The sequence below is a fragment of the Acipenser ruthenus genome, chromosome 26 (assembly GCF_902713425.1).
Source record: "Acipenser ruthenus chromosome 26, fAciRut3.2 maternal haplotype, whole genome shotgun sequence".
In the NCBI taxonomy this organism is placed as follows: Eukaryota; Metazoa; Chordata; class Actinopteri; order Acipenseriformes; family Acipenseridae; genus Acipenser; species Acipenser ruthenus.
Genome location: NC_081214.1, coordinates 23,464,456 through 23,473,966, shown reverse-complemented (window position 1 = coordinate 23,473,966; position 9,511 = coordinate 23,464,456). Strand labels below are relative to the sequence as shown.

At 39.9% G+C, this 9,511-nt stretch overlaps 1 protein-coding gene across 15 annotated transcripts in view; it reads right to left on the bottom strand.

The window, feature by feature from the left end:
* Window positions 1-254: 254 nt before the first annotated feature.
* LOC131701738 (ensconsin-like) overlaps window positions 255-9,511 on the bottom strand; it is a 28,082-nt gene continuing 18,825 nt past the window's right edge. For all 15 annotated transcript variants that reach the window (XM_059001471.1, XM_059001472.1, XM_059001475.1 and 12 more), the window contains 10 exons: window positions 8,572-8,717; window positions 8,116-8,342; window positions 6,665-6,800; window positions 5,966-6,146; window positions 5,737-5,841; window positions 5,060-5,113; window positions 4,620-4,698; window positions 4,042-4,348; window positions 3,376-3,650; window positions 255-3,157 (listed from right to left, as the gene is read on the bottom strand). In XM_059001471.1, coding sequence (XP_058857454.1) covers window positions 3,150-3,157; window positions 3,376-3,650; window positions 4,042-4,348; window positions 4,620-4,698; window positions 5,060-5,113; window positions 5,737-5,841; window positions 5,966-6,146; window positions 6,665-6,800; window positions 8,116-8,342; window positions 8,572-8,717 — 1,518 coding nt within the window. In that variant the 3' untranslated portion in view covers window positions 255-3,149. The remainder of the gene's footprint in view (window positions 3,158-3,375; window positions 3,651-4,041; window positions 4,349-4,619; window positions 4,699-5,059; window positions 5,114-5,736; window positions 5,842-5,965; window positions 6,147-6,664; window positions 6,801-8,115; window positions 8,343-8,571; window positions 8,718-9,511) is intronic.

The following is a 9,511-nucleotide window of genomic DNA, read 5'->3' as shown; positions in this document are numbered from 1 at the left end:
TCATGTCCAGGGTAAGCTATTTTACAAAAATACACAACTGATTCTTGTCTAAGGCACTGCTCTAGTCTAAAACATTGCAACCAGAATGGGGTTTTATTATTATTGTTTGTAAAAGACAAAAAGGGTTTCCAACAAGACAAATCTGTGCTTTTTTTAAGCAGCGTCTCTCCTGCCTGAGGATTTTATGTAACATTGAAAGAACACAAAACAAAATAAACAAACGTAGTCAAGTTCTTTATATACTGTTTTTACACACACACACACACACAGGTCTAATGGTGCATGCTTTCAAAGCCCAAGAAAGGTTATTACTTTTTATATATACACTTCACTACGTTTGTGTTTGTTTATTATATATGAAAGCAATGTTTCGTCAATAGCGGGGTGGGGGGGGGTTAAGGATACAAACACTTTAACAAGACTGCAATATATGTATTTTTTCTAAGCATTACATTCTCAGAGAGGAAATTGGGGGCATTCATCTCTATGGTTGAAAACAATGTTGACAACTTTCCTATTTTAGTATTGCATTATATACAAATGGCTTCCCAACAGAACACAGGCAAGTCATTAACTCATGCAGTAAGGCATACAAATTACAAAGGTAGTACATACGCTATTTAGCCAGATGTAGGGCTATTTTAGTAATAGGTTAATGCATGCAACAAGTTTAAATTGAGAGGCACAGAAGTACCGGCAGCGCTCTGAGGCAGTCAGCTAGCTGCCCCAAAGTTCCTAGGCTGTATCCTACATTTGTGGTACAGTATAAAACTCTACAGAACTAGTTGCTTGGATACTACATATCTCCTGCTCAGAGATAATGGGTATCCCCAGGAGTAGAAGCTCAACTCAGAATCAAACAGAGGGGAAAGGACACAGAAAAAAATTGTATTTTAGGCATTAGCAGTTGGCCCTTCATTGAAATGGCTCTCCTGTAAGAGAATGGGGATGGGAAGCACCAGGCCTATAGCAGGTTCTGGATTCCAGTACTTGATTAACCTTTGCAACCAGGGCTTTTTTTTCCTTTCCCAAAGGGGACTGAAAATGTTTTAAATCCGCACTGTTTTACGGCATCAATATAAATAAATCTCACAGCAGTGTTGGCTTGATCCATATAATTCTTGCTGCAGACACAGAAACTTCACATGCGGTATTGCAAGCAGGAACCAGCTGGAATTACGCAAGCCAGAGCATTAAGCATTTTTATCCAAGAACTTGCAATAGCTGATGTATTTTGAACCCGTGCAAACACACGTTTACATACAAAATATTCTATTAAAGTACAATTGACGTGTTTTTTCTTGAACAATTAAGTAACAAAACAAAACAAAAGGTTCAAGTCCAACAAGGCGAAACTGAAATGAAGCAGGACTAGGAAGATACAAGTTTAGAAAGCAGTTAAAAAAAATATTCAGTATCACCAGCAACAAAATGGCTTCACGGCCTAATACTGTTTATGTACACACAATACAATAACACACACACACACACGTAAAATATGTAGAAATATACTTAAATACATATAAATGATAAGCAAAATTATATTTATTTAAAAATAAGTCAATATTTAAATGGTAAGCGGCAAAGTACTGAGTTTATCCTAGTCTTTATTAGTGCAGTAATATTGCAATAATACTACTTAAAAGAACATAACATTGAAAAGACTTACACATACAACAACAATTAACCTTTCATTCAAAACAGGCCACCGGCATTTGAAGCTCAGCCCCTAGGGGCTCCTGTGTGTGTTTGTGGCCCTTCAGAAACCGTCTCTCATTACTAGCTCCAGACACTGTACTTTGGGAAACACAATTGTACAATTACTACAAGACTGTATGCAATATTAACATTGAAGTACTGTTCTATCAAAGAGCTTGAAAAGAGCTCAAAATCATGCAGAATATCACCAGCTGCTAAGTTTACCAAGAGAAACACAAGACGTTTCTTCACGTAATTTTAAAAAGCAAAAAAACACAACAGCTGGTCCAGGACCGACAAATGACAGCATGTGCTTCCTGGTTGCCCTTTTTACCTTCACGGTTTACACTCTAGCAGTGCCCGAAGGCAGAACCTACCTACCCATCTTTTCTGTGAAATGCCTTAGTCAATGTTTGTTAGCACTGTACAGTATACAAGACAACCTAAAACACCAAGACATGGCAACAGCCCACGGCTCAGACAGCAGACCTCACAGCTCTAAGCACAAGTCATTGGCCTCTGGTAGGGCTAAGCTGCATTCACTCTGCGGCAGCCGGTAAAGTACTAAGCAAGATGCAGTGGCCTGTCTCCTGAACACAACTAATAAAAATGAAAGTCTTTATACCAGCAAGGCAACATATACAATAGCCATAGCCTCCAGACACTATTTAGAACACATACTGGGTTTAGGCACCCAGAAACTTCGTGAACTTGCTATGTATTTAGAAGTGAATATGCAGGGTGCAAACACATCAAAGTACCCCTTCCGGATCACCGCTTCAGCTTGTGCTTTCCAGAAACAGGCACTAACAGAGCACATGTGCGGAAGCCTTTTTAAGCTAATATCCCACTTTTCCTTGGGGAGTTTTTCAGGCAGTGGTATGAGGCTGGGGGTAAGGGGTAATGAGGTTTGGGGATTGCAATAGAGGAAAACTGGCCAATAAAATCAAAAATATCTAAAAAGGAGAATTTTACTTTTATTTTTTTATTTTGCTGTTATTGATCTCTGCCTATTTTTACATTGCAAAAATCAAGAGAATATTACTGTACACATTTTATGGACTAAAACCAAAAAATGTATGTTACGAAACTGGCTGAATAAATTATGATGAACCCCCCTGCTCCCCCTAAAAAAAAAAAGGAAAAAAAAAAAGAAAAATCATGTTAAGTTGAAATCCAAGAGAAAGCAGCACAGCACAGTAAAGGAATGAATTCCCTGAAGCATGTTTTATATGTATATCGAGGTGCAAAATGAGCAATCCACATTGCTGCTCTTCAACGCGGGCTTCCTGGCCATGGTTTCAATCTTGATGCTACCCGGTTATCTCTCTCTCATTCTCTTCCTCAAAGCAGCATCGTTTTTAGTTTTTTCTTATCAAAGGTCTCCAGTACTCAGTAAAAGACAGGATTCTTGGAGTGCAACGATCACAGACCTTCCGGGCCGGCAGCAATTACATTTCTGATAAAAAAAAAAAGACAGAAAAAATGTAGTAATTGGGATAGAAAGTATATTTGCCCAAGGAAAAGTGTTTGCTTAAGAGTGGAGTCGATTCCATGACTTTTGCTCGGAAAGACTACAAAACTAAAAAGAGAACGCAAAACTGAAGTTCTTTTATGCTCATTTCTGATTTAAACAGAAAACAATGTCACTAGCAGAACAGACTGAAGAGACCCTACCTGACACAGCTTCCATGGGTTTGCTCATCGCCATCACAGTCTTATCTTCAAAAGCAACTTTGGGGCCCTCAGGAATGCCTGCAGCGTCGATCAGGTTTTGGTTCATGCTGTCTACAGTTATTACGGCCGTCTTGGAATGAACTCCAAGATCTATCAGTTCCTCAAAGGTCCAAGAGCCTGACTTCCCGTTCAGGTTCGGCAAACGTCCCACTTTGTCATCCTCGTTCACATGCAGGAATTCGGAGGATTCCACCAGTTTGGATTTGGGGGTTAGGCTGAAAATCAAAAAGCGAAATGACAGTGAAGAACATAAAACTAACTGCACTGAATCCATCCAAGTACAGCTCTCACATCAAGTAAGTAGAAGCGATAAAGATTATTGAGCTATCCGATTAAAACACAAGTTCAGATACATCCTGGACCTGTATACTCTGTCAACTATCAATCTGGAAAACTCTGCAAGTGTCCAGTTTCTTTCACATATGAGTAAATGTGTTTAATATGTCTAGAGGATCACTAAACTTGCACAACTAGCCCACTTAAAAGGATTCTATACAAAAAAAAAAAGCTAAACCTTCTAATGACTTACTTATATTTCAACTCAGTTATATATGTAAAAAAAAAAACAAAAAAAAAACAACATCACAGGAATAGCAGTTTACAAACCTGACTGCTACAGGCTGGACGGTCTCTAAATATCTCCCATTGTTGTTCTCTTTGTCTTCAACCTCCATCCCTCCGTTCACACTCCCAGTCACCACACCCTCATCAGGAGATACAACCTTCGCTTCCGCTTCCTCTGGAGCTCCCTTTCCCTCTTCAGGTACAGCCTCCTTATCTTGAGTCACACTCTCTGCTTCAGGATGACCCTGAGTTGCAGTCTCCGATTCTGTTGGCATGCTCACAACTTCAGTCTCACTTTCCTCAAGGGCGTCTGTTTCTTCAAAGTCGTCTGTCTCGTTCTCCTCTCCATCTGTTACAAGACACATTTCAGGACAGCACTACAAACTACCTCATCTGTTAAAGCACTTTGCTAGGACTCTTCCATAAAAAGGCAGAAGCTACACTGACATTTGCACATTTTTCCTTGTAACAAACCTTTCTTCTTGTTCTCCAGGAAATAACTAACTGACTGTGCACACTTAATAATGTCTACTTAATAAGTGTGTGAGTAAAGATACACAGTTAACAGTGGGCCAGATTCCAGGTAATCATGGGAAGAGGAAGAGAGGTTTACTCTTTACCCTTGTCATCACTCTCAGTATTTGACATCTTGTCCTCATCATTATCATCAGAGCCCTGGTTATCAGACTTCTCATCTCTCTGTAGAAAAATAAAACTATTTTAACTTATGATAAACAGCTGCTGGACGAACACAAAGTAGCAAGAATATCTGAAATGGGTATGCTGCTTTAACATAACAGGGGTCATTTATGCTTCTATTTACAATGTAGGCCTTCATAATGAACGCTAACTGGAACGGTTCTAATTCCCACACAATATTTAGTATACAGGGAACCTTTTGTCTCTGTGGTTTTTGGCAAATGCTGTAACACAGTACATGTTCTCTGTTTTCCAGGATTAGATCAAGTTTGATAGTTGCTCTTTAAATAACTTGTAAGTTCAAACGTTGTTCATAATATAAATATTCATACAAAATACTGTATCATAGAAGAAAACATACCTTTGAATCGTTTTGCTCCCCCTTTCTTGTTCTCTTCATTATTTCTTCAATCCTCTGTTACAAAAGTTATGAACAAACAGAAAGTATATCATACATGCTCTGAGTTCTTACAGTTACACTATGTGTGTGTTTTTTTTTTACTGTTGTCCATTATGGTATGGCATGTTTTTACAAAGCACAAATCACAAAATGTTGTTGCATTGTAACACCTGCTTTATTCCAGAAGTTTTGCATCACCTAAAATTTTAGGATTGAGACAATAAAAGTTAAAAAACAACTATGTGAATATAATTTAGATATTTTATTTAACATCATGTAATCAAAGAAACTACAACATGATATTGCAAGTCTACAGGAAGCCATAACAGTAGTACAGTATTTCATGTTAAGATTTCAAAATGTCACATTTTTCAATTTTTTGTCAGTTTTTCTAAGTATATGGAAAAGTACAGAAGCAGTATGTAATTTAATATGTTAACATAACATTATTCAGCAGGATTCATTTGACTTCATGAAGTAAAATTAGTTAATTCTATAGGGAGATGCAAAACTTTTGCCCCACAGCTGTATGTCTCATGCTGCCACCTGCTGGTTGTATATTGTACAGGGAATGTAAAATCTGTTTCTCTCTCTGTATAGCACCACAACCCAACCCCACACCATTCTGTGATCCCCACCTTCTTCCTCGCAATACGCTCCTGCTGGTTCTTCTGCATTACCCTCTCTCTTTCCAGCCTCTGTTTCTCAGCCTCCTTCAGAGCAAGAGCATCGGCTTCTTCTCTCTGTGAGAACCCAAGAGACGAGACAGACTCAGGAACAGGCATGCAGAAATGTGCAGTGACTGAGAGAACGTCACAAGGACAGACTCAGACACATTGATGCAGCCACACACCCTGTTCCACTCACCTGCAGCTGCAGCTCAGCCTGCTTCTCCAGCTCCTCTCTCGCGAGCCTGGCTCTCTCCACTTCCTCCAGGCGCTCTCTCTCTTCCTCCTCCTTCTTCCTCTCCTCCTCCAGTCTGCGCTGCTCTTCCTCCCGTCTGGCCCTCTCCTCCTCCTCACGCAGCTGCTGCTCCTCTTTCCTTATCCTGCGAAGTCAAAGGGGAGTGTTAACATCCAGGGTGGGGAACACGACTCTCACTGCTCAGCAGCTCCAGATACACATTTTACAATGTGTCTTCTCTGTGATCTATGCACAGTGTTCACAATATTAAGCTCACAGTAAAAAACAGAATTGAATTTACAATTTTTTTATATTTTAGCAACCAGAATTTGGCCTCTTATTTCCAGGGTAACCGGTCACAATTAAAATTGGGTTAGGGGAATTTAAAGCTTTCAAATTACATTTTAAAAAGACTTGAGGAGATGTCTTTTTTTTCTTTGTCATAACAATGCCATAGTGTCCGCATATTAGATAGCAAATGGAATTTAAAAGTGCCATCTCCAGCAGCAACGTGTCCTTCAAACACCATGAAGAGTTGCAGCCCAGAAGCAACGCTAGTGTTCCTTGGAGGACTCGCACCCATGCAGTGACCAGGCCCATCCTTGCTTAGCTTCTGAGATCAGAGTGCAAGGTGGTCTGGCTGCAGACCTGCTCGATGCTTACCTCTCCTCCTCTTGCCTCTGCACCCTCTCCAGCTCTTCTCGTTCTTTCTGCTCTCGAGCCAAGCGACGATTCTCAGACAGGATTTTAGCTGCCTCTTCAGCAGAAGTGGTCCCTGCAATATTTTTGGCGCTCGGATCTAGACAACAACAAGCAGCAAATTAATAATACATAACAACAACAACAACCACCACCACCACCACATGAATAGAATTGTTTATCTAATACATAACTTTATACACACAACCAAAAATGTGCATACATTTATTAGTATTTCTAGTTAAATGGATAATTCTGTAAGAAAGAGACCATCGTTTAATTGTTTACAGCAAGAGAATATCATTTTTATTTTAAAGGCAAAGAAAAGAACAACCTTCATAGGTGAGAGGCAGGACTGAGTGCTGCAGACTGACAGCAGCTCATGTTTATAAGATCACCTAAGAATTTGCAGTTTCATGAGATGAGCAGAATATTAAAAATGAATTCTACAGCTGAATGGCTACCCAGTGGTCATGTTAGGTATAATAATTCATTCTAGTTACACCCTTAGGCAGCCAAATTCTAACAGTTGGCAAATTGTCAGAGCACAAAATTTCAAGTCAAGATGCATTTATCAACCAATTTTGAACATAAATGACAAGTGACATTTGAAGATATTGCCCACCGGACAATGCTTTATATCCATCGAATCTGTAAGAATATGCCAACAGATCATTTCACAGTTTTTCTAGTGAGGTGGCTGGTTTTGCAAATAACCTCTTCAATTGTATATCATTTATAGAAGAAAAAAATACCAAAATGGGCTAGTCTGGGCTGTATCAAGTCTTTATATGAAAGCTGCTGGCCTCTTAAAACAGTATCAGTAAACTGCATCGATCATCAATGGTTCTTTGTTTCCCTAGATAACATCTGCAGTGTGCCGTGAGCCAGCGATCTACGTGAGCAGAGAGAGAATGTTAAATATCTATTCTCAAGCATGACACACATGCGGGGCACAATGTAAGAGCAGGCAGATAATGAATAGTAATAACACATGACAAGATGTACTGTATAGCAAGGAAGCACCAGATTAGACATACAATGTGAAGTTCCAATAAAAAAAGAGACTTAAAATACAAATAATAAAACAGAATAAAAGGTAAAGGCAAACCGATCTTTATAATTTCTAGCATGTGCTTTTAGATGCCTTTTCTCCTCCATTATTTCAGCAGTGAGATGGAGGTTGCAAAACCTAATTCTGACCACAAGATGGCGCTACCTAGATTTTTATTTTACAGTAGGCTGACAAAAGACAGAACTGTTTTTTTATTATCAGTAAAGATAGACCATCAAGTTAACCCTTGGAGCTCTGTTCTAGTGCAAGGCCACAATTCTCCATCACTCAGCTCAGTATTTCAGTATTTAAAAAAAAAAACTTATTTGATATTAAAAAAAAAACTGAAGCAGTCGCCCACCCTCTTTGGTCTTGCTGCTGGTGGCTACTGCAGGCTCGGGGGACTGGGGCGACTCGGGCGCCACTGCAGGGCTCTCCTTTGGTTTGGGCTCCCTCTTCCGGAGGGTGGGGGGTCCCGTGGGGGTGAGAGCGGGTCGCTGGATGGGGACTGGCTTCGCAGCAGGCTGCGGGGAAGAGGGGCGCTGCTTCACCCCGCTGGGGGACGGGGGGCGATTCCGGGGGCTTGGCCTGCACAAGGAGGCCAAAGCAGGAGTTAGAAAAGATAAGCAAGCAACAATTGTTAGTCGCCCTGGATAAGGGCGTCAGCTAAGAAATAAATAATAATAATAATAATAATAATAATAATAATAATAATAATAATAATAATAATAATAAGTACTGTAAATCGAATCAGAAAGCACAGTAATTTATCTACTACAAGAACCTGAGCTTTATAAAATACAAATCAGTGTCTTACTTGGCTGTGGAAGGGGAGGGCGGTCTCTTGGCTGTGGTGGCTGGGGACGGAGAGGGAGAGGGAGATCGGCGCCGCCCTTGCAGGTTGGAAGGGGAGGGGGGCCTCTTCCCTGCTGGAGAAGGAGGACGCTTTTGCTTTTCTGGTTTCTGAGTTTTAAAGAAGAATAAAAAAAAGCATTGATCTCATCGCCTGACGTACAATATTTCATGACCTATCAGAAAGTATGACTATAAATGCCAAGATCGTGGAAAAAGTTAAAAACAAACAATAATTAAATTGCTACTAATGTTTGAGCTGGCAATGATTTTGTTTGAGAACAGGGTCTCTAATGTATTTTTAGATTGATGACTTTCATGTGAAAGGCACCGTACAATAAAAATACAACCACCTGATAGTGTAAGGATTATTGCCCACATTGTCAAACAGGTAACACAGCAATAACGATCCATGGTGTGGTACGGAACAGAAAAGCCAGAGCACTTCTTGTTTTTTTTTTTTTCTTTTCTACAATCGCTCTTCCAGCAGTAATTTAGAGACAGATCTCAAACCCCAGTGCACTGGAGAGGCCATTTTAAAGAGGTTTGAAACAGACTTTAAAGTTATAAGTGTAAAAAGTTGTCAAGGTGTTAATGAAAATCAAAATGACAGGTACGTGATTTAAATAGATGTAGCAACATGTGGGGACGTGCAACGCTATATTTGTGTGAACCCCGCTACTTACTCTTTAACTGTAATGTACGGAGCATCTTTTGCATACGTATTAGGGCTTGATTTACACAGTGGAACTGTGGAAGAATCCAGGCCCAAGTTCTTGCAGGCACAGAACCGCATTTATTTATGGTGTTCGGAAATGGGTCGTACATGTGGTGTTAAAATAATTTCCTACAGATTACAGACCTCATTTATTCAGCCATCTCATGTGAAATGGCCTTGTCACTGT